Source organism: Mus pahari, chromosome 1 (genome assembly GCF_900095145.1).
Source record: "Mus pahari chromosome 1, PAHARI_EIJ_v1.1, whole genome shotgun sequence".
Classification (NCBI taxonomy): Eukaryota; Metazoa; Chordata; class Mammalia; order Rodentia; family Muridae; genus Mus; species Mus pahari.
In genome coordinates this window covers 123,967,946-123,983,866 of record NC_034590.1, presented here as the reverse complement: position 1 = coordinate 123,983,866, position 15,921 = coordinate 123,967,946, and the positions used below count along the sequence as shown (strand labels likewise).

The 15,921-nt window shown below is 44.8% G+C and overlaps 1 protein-coding gene across 1 annotated transcript in view; it reads right to left on the bottom strand.

Moving 5' to 3' along the window:
* The window catches only part of Osbp (oxysterol binding protein), a 28,031-nt gene extending 17,509 nt beyond the window's left edge, over positions 1-10,522 (bottom strand). The window contains exons 1-3 of the mRNA XM_021198837.1: positions 9,701-10,522; positions 5,044-5,252; positions 2,061-2,311 (exon numbers count right to left, since the gene is read on the bottom strand). Of these exons, the coding sequence (XP_021054496.1) occupies positions 2,061-2,311; positions 5,044-5,252; positions 9,701-10,056 (816 nt within the window). The 5' untranslated portion in view covers positions 10,057-10,522. The remainder of the gene's footprint in view (positions 1-2,060; positions 2,312-5,043; positions 5,253-9,700) is intronic.
* Between the last annotated feature and the right edge of the window lie 5,399 nt (positions 10,523-15,921).

Below are 15,921 nucleotides of genomic sequence, written 5' to 3'. Positions count from 1 at the left end.
TACAGCCAGGCACTTCGCCGAGCATTTCAAATATATTACCTAAAGTCTCTCAACACTACCATTAAAGATCTACTAGTATCAAACCACTTACAGATAAGAAACAGAGGTCACAGAATGGGCAGGGTTTCCCTGAGTTATGCAGATAATGAAGGACACAGTTGGAGTCCAGATCTATATTGCCTTCTTTCTAGGCAGACTTTCATTCTCCCTCAGCATTTAGCTGAGGTGTTAGCTCCTTTAACCTTCCAAGTACATGCTGAACACCTCTATGGTACTGCCTATGTCTACCCTGTCACACACCTAGCAGCTCAGGCTGGCTTTGATCTCTTGTTCCTCCTGCCTAAGCCTCCAGGGTGCTGAGATTAACAGGCATGTGTCACCATACCTGGCTTATTTTTAGTATGTATGGTGCATTTAAAGCTTTGCTGTTATAACAACACAAGAATAAAAAGTGCAGCTCAGCAACAATGAGATCATGTATGACAGAGACACTGGCAGTGAGCAGCTAACTTCTATCAAGTTGTTGGACGTCTCAGTGTGTGTGGAGGTGAGGATCAAATCCAGGGCCTGGAGCATGCTAGACCCAGTAACTACTCTACCCGGGAGCTGCATTCCTCTCCTGAAAGCTTGGCTCTGACTTCCACGAGTTCATTCCTGACATGACCTTGGAGATGAATAATTTCCCAAGGAACAAAGATGGGCAATTTCCAAGAGAAAAGGCTAAAGCAAGACTTTGGGTTTATAAAGCAGGAGTGTTTTATTTAGGAAAAAAAGTCATATTAGAATAAGAAAAATAAAAAAGAAGATGGTCAGAGAGTTGAGCTGATAGAAATTAGAGGACCTGGGTTTGTTTCCCATAAGGGTGGCTTGTGGCCACCAGTAACTCCAGTCTCGGGGGTCTGATGCTCTTTTCTGGCCTCCATCAGCACATAAGAGGTGCACAGACATCCATGTAGTCAAAACACCCATACACACGAAATACAAAATGGAAAGTCTACATATTTATTATGGGTCATTGCTTTGTGCAATTATCAGGTTTCCTGGTCACTGAACACCCTTGTCAGCACTGACAAGGTGGCTAACTAACACTAGGAGGTAGCTAACCTTCCTGAAATCCTGAAGGCAAAAAACTTATTTGTCTTCCTTCTGAAGGTGTTCAACACTTAAAATGAAAGTTAAAATGTTAAAATAAAGTTAAAACAACTACTATCACATAACAAAGAAACAAAATGAGAAAAATTTCATCTCAGGAAAAGGTCTTCGATGTTCAGGCACCATAGGAACTAAACTAGTTCTCACGGTCACTCATGAGGTAACTTAACCCACTTAATTAGAAGGGGCCAGAAGCTCTGCAAATCGTTTCTCACAGAATACTTGTCTCACTTACAAAATGTCCTTCAGTGTTTTTATGTGAAGAAAGCTAACATAACCCGTTGAGTGAGAATCAGTTAACAGAAGAGGAAAAACAGCATTGTAAAACCTGGCATTCCTTTCATACACCTACCAATTTGTCAGTGAGGCCAGCAATGCTCTGTATTTACCCATTCTTCTAGTGCCCACGTGGAGTGTTCTAGAATCAAAGGCTCACACTGAACTAACTAGAATTACAAGTTCTCGACAGCACTTGAGCCGGCCCTGCTTGCCATCCCGAATGCAGAATGCCTTAGCTGTGCAGGGTCTGACTCCAAGGAGGAAGGAAGCAAAAGCTCACAACAGTGCAAAGGATTCAAGAGGACCTTTGAGTCTGACACATTAGGTTAGAAAAACAGAGCAAAGAAGAAAAACCACAAACGAGCCCAACTAATAGAACCTCAGATGCCCTGCCACTCAAGGAAGGCTGCACCACTGGACTCCTTACCACCGCCCAGAAGAGGAAATGCCCTCTGACCACGTGAGCAGAACACCTTCCCCCTGAGCAGCTGGTCCTGTTTCATGCAACACACAATGTAACTTAAAGCACCTGATGATGGAAGCAAGACCTGGTATACTCAGTGTTTTAAACGTTAGTTCCAAGGGGTTGGGAAAGCACTACATTTCTGAGAGGAACTGTCTTTACTCACATTGATCATGGCATTGGATGTTATCCTAAAAAGCGTGGCTCGTTCATTGACCTGCTTGATTTTCTCATTGCTCTCAGCAGGCAGCTTCAGGGACTCCAGCTCACTGAGGGAACGCTGCAGGGCAGTGCCATGCTTAGCTATCAAGTCATTGCACGTGCTCAGGTCCTCCACTTTGCTGGAGAGTGTTCGGAGAGTATTCTGGAGCTCAGTCTTGTCAGTTTGTGAGACAGACTCTTCATCTCCTGATTCATCTGTAGGGATGCCAAGGTTAGGTTCTGCCTCTAGGATCAGGACTGAAAGTTGGAGCCCTATCTATCTACCTATCTGTCTGTCTAGCAAAACAATGTGCATTCTGAGCAACTGAGGGCTTGCCACTCCCGAGGATTCCTCTAAAACAGTGGTTCTCTACCTGTGGGTTGTGATCCTCTGGGGATTGAATAACCCTCTCACCCAGGTCATGTAATCAGATAGTTTCATTATGACTCATAACAGTAGCAAAATCGCAGTTATAAAGTAGCAACAAAACTAATTTTATGGTTGGGGTCACAACAACATGAGACCCTATGTTACGGGTGGCCACATTAGGAAGGCTGAGAAGCACTACTCTACAGTGTGGCCCAAGACCTACACTACGCAGACTTGAAGTGCATCATAATGATGCAAAGTCTCAGGTCACACTCCTAGACATTTAGATTCAGATGGTGAGAGGCAAGGTCTGGGGACCTGCATTTCTCTTTTAAAATTATATTTACTTACAATTTTATATATAGGGGTGGGAGTAGGGTATGTGTGCTACAGTGCACATGTGCATGTCCGAAAATAATCTTTGGGGTCAGTTCTCTCCTTCCACTGTGCAAATCTCAGACATGTAATTCATGTTGTCAGGTTTGGCAGCTAGTGCTTCAACGGCTAAGTCATCTCACTGGACCAGAATCTGTGTTTCTAATTGGGACCAAAATAGTCCCAATATCCACTAAAGTTTAGATCCACTGATGGACAGAATATTATGAGAAACTGGATGCCTCTTAGAAACATATAACTAGATCTCTCAATTCTTTTTTGAGGCAGCTTCTCATGTAGCTCAGGTTAGCTTTGAATTTCCTATGCAGCCAAGGATGACCCTGAACTCTTGATCCTCTTGCTTCCACTTCCTGAAAGGTATGACCACCATACCTAGTGTTGCAGTTCTGGGGAATTAAAGGCTTCGTGCATAGTAGGTAAGCACTCTTACCAACTGAACCGCAACAAGCCTTTAAACACTGAAGATTCCAATCTAATCCAAATTATTATTGCAAGACCACCATTATCTTTAGGGTGGTACACAGACCACCTGCAAATGGGTTGAGAATCGAAGAGTAGCTTCTTCTATGTCACAAAAAAAACTATTTAGCTCCAAGGGAGAGCAAAACTTCATGATGAACTTACTTGACTCTAATGCTACTCCAAAAGCAAAACAGGAGAGCTCTCATATCATAAACCGAGTAGGATCTGGGTTGTACCTCTCACTGTCGGCTTTGTACTTAACAGTTTGTCACTGCAGACTGTTTTCCCAGCAACGTCACTCCTTTGTGAGCTAACATCAGCCCTTAAATTAAACAAAGGAACAAGAAAGGTCTGTCCTCTCTCCTGAACAGAGGCAGGGGCCAAGATCAAAGCATAACTTGTCACCACAGAACTGATAAAGTGATGAAGTCTCCTCTCATGGCTCAATAGACATCAGGCACCAAGCTAAGCAACTGGCGAACAAAAGCTGACATCTCAGTTCTCTGCCAGTGTGCAAGCTCTGTGCGATTATTAGTATCTTCAGGGCAAATCCTATCCTTTTCTTTAGGGAAAAAAAAGCTAATTAAAAAAAAAAATTTATTTTTATGATTTTAAACTGTGTTTGTGTCTATGCTCTTATGGGTCTAAGGTGGGCAGATCTGCCTGGAGCTAAACTCACAGATGTTGATGAGCTTCCTAACATGAATGCTGAGAACTGAAATCTCTCCTCTGCAAGAACAGGGTTCTTGCAGCCTGATAAGACTGTTTTTTGGGTCATCTATCATGACTGTTACAACTTCATTAACAAATAAGAAGCTATCAGAAGCTGGGCCTAAAATTCCAGCACTTGAAAGGTGGAAACAGAAGGATCAGAAGTTCAAGGTCAACTTAAACTACAGATAAGAGTGAGTATGAGGACAGCCTGGGACAGGACTGTCAGAAAAATAAAAAATAAAAAATAAAAAAATAAAACCAAGAGAAAAAATTTGGCAAGGGTTCAAATTATGAGTTGTAAGATTCCTAATTCTGAAGCCGGGCAGTGGTGGCACACGCCTGCAGAGGTAGGTGGATTTCTGAGTTCAAGGCCAGCCTGGTCTACAGAGTGAGTTCCAGGACAGCCAGGACTACACAAAAAAAACCCTGTCTCAATAAATAAATAAATAAATAAATAAATCCTAATTCTGAGCTAGTACTAAAGTAATTATGTCTCAAATATTTAAGAAAGTTAATTAATATTAAAAATAAAAGCACAGGCCAAGCACTAGGCACAGTGGAGAATGTCTTTAGTCCTAGCACTCAGGAGGCAGAGGTGGGAGGGTAGGGTTATAGGCCATCCAAGGCTACTAGTAAGACCATGAAGCAAAAAATTTAAAACAATTTTTTAAGCATAAGTGGTATGTCATATCTTTAGGACCAGGGCTTTTCAACTTCAGCCAGCTGAAGGGTGGAGACGCTATTCTATACCTCACAGGGCACTAAGCAGTATCTTTGGCTTCTAGTCTCTATATGCCAGTAACACCCCAGCTTCTTTTATTTTTAACTAAAAATATCTCCAGACATTATCAAATGTCGTGTGTGTATATGCAGGACTGAACTCAGTTTACAATCACTACTCAAGAGAAATAACATACAGCAAGCAGCTTGGGATATCTAAGGCATGGAACATAATCAGGGTTGTAAAAAGTTGTATTTCCCAGGCCAGTGTTCCTTTGCTCCATACCTGATTCGGCCAGCATCTTCACAGCCTTGGCCTTGGCCAGTTCTAAGGCTGTCACCCAGCGCTGACGCTCTACTTCGGAGCTGGCCTTCAAGTGGTAGGTCTGAGCACCGCCATTGGAGATGATGAAGTTGCAAGAGTCCTCCACAGTGATGTTGGCTGTGGCGAGGTTGATGGTACCTCGGCAAGTGTGTCTCATCTCTGCCTTGGACCTGCCATAACAAGACAAAAAACGCTAAACAGAAAGGTAACAGACATCTGCCCTGCTCTGCCTTTAGTTCCTTTTATTAACTCTGGACCTTTGAAAATTAAGTAGTCTTAGGAAACAACAAATTCTTGTTTTATTTCCTTCAAATAACTCTTGGAAATTTAAGCAGTGAGAAATTGCTTTCAGAGCTTGTAAACACTGTTTGTGAGTCAGAGTTTATTGCCCCACTGTTGCTTTTACTATTAGCTTTTAAAAATACAGTCTTTACTGAGCTAGAATTGCATGAACTATTAATTCAGCAGTTAATTAAATACAACTGACTGAGTTTTGAAAGGTGGAGAGAATCATGAAGCCACTACCACATCCGAGTGTAGAATAGCCCTAGCTCTCTCATGCCCATTTGCAGTCACAAACCACTTTTTACTTAGCAAGTTATAAAACACTTTATAACTTGTGCAACAAAAAATTTTGACACTCTCATTCTCTAAGAATAGCTCCATTTTTATACACTGAGCCACCCCCTCACTGTAAATCAGCCCAAATGGGAACTGTCATGCCATGCTTAGGATTACATTGCCGAAATGTATAAAAGGCAAACCCTACCTGAGTAGACTATTAAATATTGGTTATGGCTCAGATGTAAGAAGTAATAACTATAATATAGAATAACCACGAAACAACCACCAGGCATTTTAATCTTTTGGAAAATGCAGTTTCCAAGTTGCAGGTTTTTATTGGTGGGAACTCCTAAGACGTCCTATTAATAGCCAGGAAAGACTCAGCAGGTCTGCACTCAAGAGGGCTGGGTGTAAAAATTCCCTCAATCTCTACTGACAGTTCTATTAATAGACTAACTTCTGAACTTCACAACACTACTTGGTGACAACAAGCTACGAAGCACTGGGCGTAATATACCAAGACTCACATAAACTCCCAGCACTGCTGAGCATGGAGAGAAACCTGCCCATTTCCCCACCACCACTGGCTACGCCCAGGGACCCTCACGTTGAAACTGCAGTTTCCCCTGACCAACTCAGAACATAACGAGGTCAAAGTCCTTTGCCACAGTACAAAGCAGTAGAGCCAAGCAGCCAAACACACATGGCACATCCAGAATTCCTACATGCCAGAAATGGCACACACCTTCCCAGACACTAAAATCTGATATATTTGAGAAAGTCTGTTTACTGCCCTTAAGAAGACAGATTCGCTGTTTTGATCTTGTCATGTGTAACTTCTTTTTCTTTCTCAAATGTACTAATGAGCAATAAGAGATCACAGGGTGGGGGTGAGGGTCTCAAAGGACTGGCCATTTTCCATGCCCTGCACCTGCCACACTGTAACGTGAATCCTTGCTTTTTCTATCCTTACCTCCCCCCAACCCCACTCCCCGAAAGCTTCAGTTACATTATGAATAATGCAGGCTGAATTACAGACCACAGCTGAAGGCCAGCCTACCCTCAGTACCTGGGCCTTCTATCACAGGCCTCCTTATTACTTTCCACTAACAGCCTCCTAGGATCTCCTCTGGTTCCACCATCTTCTTGGATTAAAAAAGTTTCTCAGATAATATAAAGCCCATAGCTGGTTAACAGACACTAAGAAACACTGGGAGGGAGGGAGGCTTGACCACAGAGCTCTTATGCTTAGAACAGCAGTGGGAAAGAGTCTGCATTGAAGCTCTTCAGCCATTACAGTATTACACAGTTATTTTCTGGGTAGAAAGTTCTTGCCTGAAAAGGCCAGATGAAATTTAATTTAATCTTTAGAACCTAGAAGGAAAACCTATTACAGCCTTCCATGGGTGTTTTTGAGAGAAATGAGACTTTGTGTAAGAGAGTAAGTTATGGGGCATCTACGTAAAGAAACATGAGATAAAAGGCTTGCTCGTGTCTGTTCTTCTATGTTATCAGAGGATGGAGTCTATGAAGGAAAAATGTATTTTGGAAATGGCATACATCAGAGACTGTAGGTTCTGAACATATGACATTCAGAGGAGGGATGATAACACAGCTAAATAACTCTAGGAAGGAGACGGGGATCACAAGCACCCCGCTAAGAAGAAACTGCCAACGCAGTTGGAAGGATGTACTTCACTGAAATTCGGGGGGGTGGGGGGATGGTAATGAACAGATTGAGAAACTAGACCCTGTTGATTGGCTGGCCTGTGAGTGGGGCCATCATACTTGGCATGACAGGCTAATGGCATATCTTGCTACGCTTTGGAAGGTGTTTTACGTGGAGTCAGCTTCTGTGAGAAAAAAGGTAAAAAAAGCAGCAACAAATATAAAGAAATAGCAACAGGTTACGTTATTAATATCCAAGGTCAACACTGATCAAGATTTATACTGATCAATCAGGTATCCTGTCAAGTAGATGATGTAGATAATTGGTTGGATTAAACAATCAGAGAACATTTCCATTTTTTTTTAGATTTCCTGTATTTTATGTGTCTTTTGCCTGTGTTTATGTATGTGCAGTAAGTGCTCTTCTCCAACCCAATACTACACATTATTAAAGCCCTTAGATAATACAGTTGGTTCTTTGCTTGCTTGTTTTGGTTTTCTTTGTTTTGTAGCTCTGGCTATCCTGGAACTTGCTATGTAGACCAGGATGCTTCAAACTCATAGAGATCCTGCCTCTGCCTTTTGCTGGTATTAAAGGCTTGTTATCACTATATCTAGCCCTTAATGTACAAGTTTTAATATGAGGAATCAATGTAACTAGAGATTTATGAACCAAGTCCGGATATGAATCATTAGAATAGTAGTCAATTAAAACAAGACATGGTGCTTGAACAGATGGGAAAAAAAAACAAAACAAAACTCTGAGTCAAACTAAAGCTTCAAATGTATGTTATAATCCTAAAATGAGTTCTAGATGAGTAGGAGAAAGGGTTATATTAAAATTAATTCAGAATACAATAATGAAAATGTCACACCTACTAAACAACTAATGTTGCTTAAACATCAAGGATGAGCTAAGGCATTTTCTATGTGAGGAGTGATAAAAATGTTCCCACCAACAGCCTCTAACTCTTGTCTTCAAACTTTCTTTAAAATTCTCTACGAGACAAGCCAATGATGTTCATGGACATTATTCGTTGTCCCTGGGCCTCCTGATAGCAGAGAAACTACTGGTGAAACTGAAAAGGACTACAGGCGGAGCCACCCCCCAGCAGTGTCTTGGGTTCCCAGACTGGATGGACTGTGGGAAGAGATTTCAACCAGAAATGGCATGCTACTAAGCAAATCCCTCTTAGAGTAGACTTCTGTACTTTTTTCATGAGACACACTGTAACACACTCTATAAACCTAAACAGAGTCTTAGGTAATTATCTCTGTATCTAACTGGTTTATGTAGCACTAACCTAGGTTTTGGGTTTTAAAGTATGAAGAGTAGTTTCAAATCCTGATTTCTCCAAGACCCTGGGAGAGCTGCCCATGCTAAGTCTGCTTTCTTGTCAAGAACATGGGAACATGTCCTAACTCCCAGGGGGATAGGAGATCTATGAGCACTAAATGAACAGTTGCATGTAAGATATCCAGCCACAATGCAAGGCTGTTGGGAAAGCTTATAACCTATCCTCAAATCACCTCTCAACACCTCTGTCTAGTAATATATAAGCCCCAAAGTGTGACATGTTATGACCATGCTGTGAGTCACAGTAAGTATACATTAACCATACCAAAATAAGCACTGTGAAACCTTAACAATCATTTCAAAAATATGCGCTCTTCCTTTAATAAAACTTACTCTTAAATAAAACTAAAAGGTGCACGGTGACTACTGGATAAGACAATCATTCCCATGGGAAGAGGTGGGGCCAGCAAAAGTAAAAGCTATGGTAGAGTACACATCTCTATTGTGGACTGTCTAGACCGAGAAAGTACGCGCATGCTTGAAGAGGTAAGACATATGGTGGACAGAATCCCAAAGTCTCCCTGTGTGTGGTATTCTGATGTCTGAATGTGTGGACTGAGTAGGCATGGGCAGGTATATCAAGGGTGTATCAGAAACATTAAATTTTAGAGACTGGAGCACAAAAAGTTAGGAGTTGAAACTTCCACTGTAAGTTCCTGAGGGACAGTGCCCAGGCTCTGCCTGTGCCCCTCCAGCCTCACAACAGTGCCTTACTTGCAGAATTAGCGATTGCACCCACGTGGTAGCGGAAATACAATGGCAGAGCAGATGCTCTCCAAACAATTGCTGACAGGAAAGACCCGGGGATGGAGGCAGATGAGGCACTAGGGGCGGGCGACAGCGGGGACAGGAGCAGTGTGTCAAATCTGCAGGTTCTGACTTTTGCAAGCTGTCAACCTGTGCAGGTGACAGACAGCAGCGACCCAGGGCGACCTTGGCAGCGAAGCCAGCCAGCGGAGAGTGACAGCGCGGGTCTGTGGGCTGTACAGGGGGGAGGCCAGGTGAGCGTGGCGCCCCGGAAGCAGTTACCTGTAGTAGCTTAGGAGCCCGTTGCTCAGCACGAACCATCGCCGCTGGTAGCCTTTGATGTAATTGGTCCATTTGAAGAGCCAGCCCTCTCTAGCCGAGCCCGAGCCCCCGGCGCCCGAACCGCCCGAGCCCGCGGCTGGCGGTGCAGAGCCCGGGCCGCCTGCCGCCACTCCTCCGGCCCCGGGGCCCGGGCCGCCGGCCGTCGCCGCCGTCGCGGCCGCCACCCCGGAGCCGGGCCCCGCGTCCCCGCGTCCGCCGCCGCCTCCCACCGCGGGTGGACCCGCGCCGCCGCCGCCCGGAGCCGCGATGGCTGCCGGGCCCGGCCCCACCACTCCTCTCAGCTCGGTCGCCGCCATGAGCCGCCGCCGCCCGGAGAGACACGACCGGAACCGCCTACGAGCTCCGCCGCCGCCGCCCGGAGCGCCCAACACGGCTAGCGCTTCAGCCGCCGCCGCGCAGCGTCCCCGCCCCGCCAGCCCCGCCGCGGGAAGGAGGGCTCGACCGCCGGGAAGGAGGGCGGCGATTGGTGCCGCCAAGTGTCACTTGCGGAAGACCCCGCGGACATTGGCATTTCTCTCGGGCCTGTCATGCTACTCCGCCCAGTGAGAAGCTCAAGGCGCGACGCGTCCTCCAGGCCTGCTTTCGATTGGCTCAAAGGAAAGCCAATCAGGCAGGTCTACAAAATCATTGGTGGCTTTCCGAAGTCCGAGGACGGGAGAATGCAGAGCGCACGGCCGGTTTGGCCTCCGAATGGCTAGTAATTCCGTCAGTCATTACAGTTTATGCTTCTGTCATTGCCACGTCACCCCCGCCCATCGCTCTGCCCTTCATCCTCTTCCGCCCTTACGGATTGGTGGTTGATATCAGCTGCTCAAGCCTTTCTACCAATTACTGAATGCATTGAGGTAAATGGGGCAGAGTCCAGCCTTCACATACTCATTTTTATTTTTTATTGGCTGACACCTATGTCTTTCACCTGTCGGTGGAGAGGCGGGGCTATGATGGGAGATGATTGGTTCTGGAAATGGTCAGTGAAAGCTGGCGTTGGCCGAGAGAGCAAATAAATTCATGGATGCACAAGTGGGCCGGCACGTTTGCAGCTTTAAGGAAGTGATGGGCCTCTATAAATGCTCTTTGATGTGGGCGTGCTGTGGAATTCCCTCCTTTTTAATTGAGGCTTGCAGATGGCCTTAATAAAGAGAGATGGATGGTTCCTGGATCTCCTAGGGATTCCCTTCTCATGTCCTGCTTCCGGAAGAACCCAGAGAGAGCTTCCTCAGCCCCCTCCTGGACTCACGACTCCCCCAGTCCTCACCCCATTCCCTTTCCTGGATTACCCACTGTCTCTTCATTCTAGATTCTCATACACTTCTATTAATTCTGACCATCTAGTTGCCGACCTAGTTTACGGGGAGAATAGATTGGCAAACATCTACTACCTACCCTTACATCCCTTTTTCAAACCTAAAGGCACTTGTTAGGTTTAGTGTGGTAAAAATACAATTAATTCTCTTGTTTATTGTTGGGTTTTGTTGTTTTGAACTGGGTGTTGAATGATTAGATTTGATCAGCTTAATTACAGCTGTGTTAAAGGTCACAAACTTCAGTGACTAGTGCAGCATTGAGCTGTTGTGAACTATTATTACAAAAATAGCCCAAACCTGCACTTTGTGGAATCTAACACCTATTACAGTGTAGCAGTTTTTGACCTGGCAGTAGGAATAGGGTTTAACTTTTATTTATTCATTTCTTCTAATTTTGTGTGTGTGTGTGCGTGCACACCTGCGTGCAGGTACTTGTGGATGCCAGAAGAGGGCATAAAATTCCCTGGAGCTGGACCTAAAGTTGGTGGGTAGCCAACTCATAGGAATACTGGGAACAGAATTCAAGTTCTCTAGAAGAACAGGGAGCACTGTTAACATCTCTCTAACCCTAGGAGTTGTTTTTAGATACTGTAAAAAACTATTTACCTCATCAATGTCAAGAAGTAATCTAAACCGGGAGGTGTTGGCACATACCTTTAGTCTCAGCACTCAAGAGACAAGAGTCGGGCTGGGTGTGGTGGCACACACCTTTAATCCCAGCACTTGGGAGGCAGAGGCAGGTGGATTTCTGAGTTCGAGGCCAGCCTGGCCTACATAGTGAATTCCAGAACAGCCAAGGCTACACAGAGAAACCCTGTCTCAAACAGAAGGAAGAAAGGGGGGGGGGAGGAAGGAAGGAAAAGAAGGAAGAAAGGAAGGAAAGAAGGAAGGAGTGAATCTAGTCTGATTTGGAAAGCCTGGCTTCTCACTTTAGTTAAACACCTTTACAGGAAATGAGTAGAAAGAGGGCGGGAGGGCCTTTGTAATCATGCAGTTGTAATAAAGCTCATTTAAGTTTTGACCAGCTGCAAGCATCTGTAGCAAATGGGAGCTGTGGGGCCACATGTCCCTCAGTTCAGTGTGCAATCACAAAGGAGAAACACATACTTTTAAAACCAGGAGATCTTGCTGTCCCCGTGTCAACCTAGTAAGCTCACATCACTAACCCAGAGACACTGGGTCCCTGTGATCTTGCAGAACAAAGTAGAAATGCCGTTAGTGAATGAAACTGTCTTGCCAAAATAATTGAAACTGAATCAAATAAAGCCTGGTTACAGAAGCTAAGGAAAGCAGTTTAATGACAGACGCAAAGAGACAGCCAAGTGGAGAATGTGGGGGTCTGGGAGATGGCTCCGGGGTTGTAATGCTGCTCTTGCATGGGACATCTCTCAGTTCAAACTCACAATCACTGGTCACTCCAGCTCCAAAGATCCAATGTCTTTGACTTCACCTGGCACCTGCATTCAGGTGAGCAAACTCACAAAGGGATACACATAGAGACACGTGATTTATAAAGATACACTGAGAATGTAGCTCAGTTGGTGGAGGGCTTGCCTGGTATGCACAGGAGCCTGGATTCTAACCCCAGCACCGCTCACACCAGGAGCAGGAGGGAGTACATTTATTTAAGACCAGCTTGGGCTACATAGGGTGATTCTGCTTGCTAATTAACAAACAGACTTAAGGCACAATTGGATGAATGTGGAATTGGATTCTGGCTCCACAAAACTGACTTTTAGACTTCTACAGCACAAGTGCAGAATGAGAACGGTCTCGTCCTGCCAGCCTGTGGTTAGGCAGTTACTGTATTAGTTCAGATACTGATGTTGGAGATCTGCAAACAAATCTTTAAGATCTGGAAAATTGTGCCAAAGCATATAGAAATGAATGTTACACTACCAGTAATTTTCTTCAAAATGATTCAGCACAAAAGGGAGGAAAAGGAAGACAGCCACCTAATCACTGTTGGTTTTCATTAGTGAGACAGAAGAACCGAGAAACAAATTAAGGTAAAAAGAATTTATTTTTGCCTTATGGTCTCAAAAGACCCTGTTCAGGGTCTCCTTGCTCCATGATTCAAGGCCAGGCCGGGTTACACAGGATGATTTGGGGCTTGTGTGATAAGACAAAGCATGGGGAGGGTATAGTACAGCAAAACACCTTTCTTGTTGACCAACAGCAAACAGAGGGCCAGGTCCCCAGGGGTCTAAATCTGCCCCATCCTCCAGTTTCCACCACTTCCCCTCTGTCCATTCAAATTTTGACTCAGTCAGATAGCTTAGTCTAGGAGCTGGGGCGATGGCTCAGCAGTAAGAGTGCTTTCTGCTCTTACAGAGGACCGAGAGTCAGCATCCAGCGTCCATCCAGGGACTCACAACTGTCTGCAACTCCAGTTGTAGGGCATTTGATGTTTGATGTTTCTTTTGACCTCCTTTGGCTCCTGTATCCACACAATGCACATACTCAGGCACACACAGGAGTATATACATTTTAAAAAGCAGTTTATTGATTAGTTTAAAGTTCTCATGAATCAATCCCTTCTCAATGACTGAATCCACCACATGGGGGAACCAAGCTTTCAAGAAAGGAGTTTTTTGGCAAGCAACTCCATATATGTAAATCACTACAGGAGTGTATAGTTTAAAATGTGCACACATACTTATATGCTTACCTAAAAGAGGAAATATAGCATACACTGAGGGGGTGTTGTGTCATTGGATGGTTGTTTTTCTCAGTTACAAAGTGTATCAGTGCTCGTTGTATCACAGTTTTTGTTTTTATTCAAAAAGATTTTAAAACATCTGGGCATGGTGGCCCATGACTTTAATCCCAGCACTTGAGAGTCAGTAGCAGGAGGCTCTCTGAGTTCAAAGCCAGTCTGGTCTAACTGAGTTCCAGAACAGCCAGGACTATGCAGAGAAACTGTCTCTGAACGATGAGAAAAAAAAAAAAACCAAAAACATTAAAAAAAAATACTGAGTTAAGTTATTGATGTCACTCCACACTACCTCCAGAATAGAACCCAGAATTTTTGGTCTGGCAGGTGAGGCCCTTCCATGCATCATTTCTGACCTCCATCCTCTCCTGCTTTTCTCTCAGTTTCTTTTCTTGTTTCAAAAAACAAGCCATTAGAGTATTTTGCTTTCAATGGAAAAAACAAACCCCATGTTCTTGACCAAATGCATTTTGCACGTATATGAAGTTTGCTTTCCCATCAGGCTGTTCTCGAAGGGTGGGTTGTTGCTCTCCAGGCATAAGGGTCCTGGTTTTATCATCTCCTACCTGTGGCCCCGCCCACCTCAGTGCTGCCTTTGCACAGGCCCGTTGCTATGAGCTGCGCTGGGTGAGCACTGGTAGTCTTTGTGTTGTCTGCCCTCCTGCCAACCTTCTGAGAGTTCTGCAGACCTCTCTTGCCAAGTCCTACTGGAGGTGATGCTGCAGGGGAGTGCCAAGCAGTAGCATTAGCCATCTGGGTTCAGCCCCTCAGAGGGCTGGGCCCTGGTCCTTAGATAAGTTACCCACCACCCTCATCTCTGTCTCTTAACTGGGAATAGGAGCCCACAGTGCCTGAGTAAAGCCTTGCCAGTCCCTCATCTTTGCTGTAGACTCCATCTAGGTTCACCCCCAGACCCTTTGTCCAGGTACACACCTGCCCCGGCCTGTGCTGCCTGTGCCTTTACCTTCAGTCAAAAAAAAAAACAAAACAAAAAAACAAACAAACAAAAAAAAAAAACTGAGTTGAGTTATTGATGTCACTCCACACTACCTCCAGACTAGAACCCAGAATTTTTGGTCTGGCAGGTGAGGCCCATCCATGCATCATCTCTGACCTGTACCCTCTCCTACTTTTCTCTCCACTCTCTATTAAATTGATCTACACACTTTCTCTGGGTGGTCCCTGGGCTTCCTCTGCCTGGCACCTTTGGATAGGCTTTCTCTCCATTCAGTGGACAGTGTGATACTACATCCTTATAGAGTGTCCCCTGAATTCCATAGCTGTAGCAATCTCCCTTCTTCAGGACACAGACTTTCTCTATGATGTCAAGTGTTTTAGGTGTCAGTCAAAATACCAGGGGAAAACAACTTGAAGAAGAGAACACTAATTTTGGATCTTAGTTTTAGAACTCAGTCATTTTAGCAGTGGTGCAGGTCGGGGCAGGGAGGAGAGTTCACCTAGTGGTCTCAAGGGAGTGAAGGTGGGAGTGGGGGTGGGGGCGGGGGGAGACAGTATGCCTGTAGCAATGAGGGTTTCTTTTTCTTTTTCTCTTCTTTTATTCTACGTAGTCTGTGGACTGAGATACATGGGAAGGTTTAGAGTCTCAGAAATGTGGGGAGAGGGGAGTGTTTGCAAGCAGGGGAAGGTTTAAGAATGCCCAGCCTTTGAGTTAGTCCTGCCATGTCAAGAATTAACTATTAACTGTCGTGTGTGTGTGTGTGTGTGTGTGTGTGTGTGTGTGTGTGTGTGTGTTTCATTCTCAAATTCAGATAGATCCACTTGCTTCTTCCTCCTGACTGCTGGGATTTAAGGTACCCACCATCCTGCCGGGCTGGGAATGTATACATGACTAAAGAAAGATCTCTGTGCAGGCTTTTTCTTTCTTTTCAAGCTTATTTTTAAGTTAGCATATAAAGAGGTAGGTTTTATTATAACATTGTGTGTGTGTGTGTGCGCGCCCACATGTGTACATGTGGGTTTGTGTGTGGATACATGTATGCTTGTGCTCATGGAGGCCAGAGGTCAACCTTGTTTTTAATTACATGGCCTCTTTTTGTGCTGGAGCTTCCTGACCTGGTTCCCCTGGGTGGCCAGTGAGTGCTACAGATCTGTTTATCTCTACCTCCCAGTACTGAGGTACA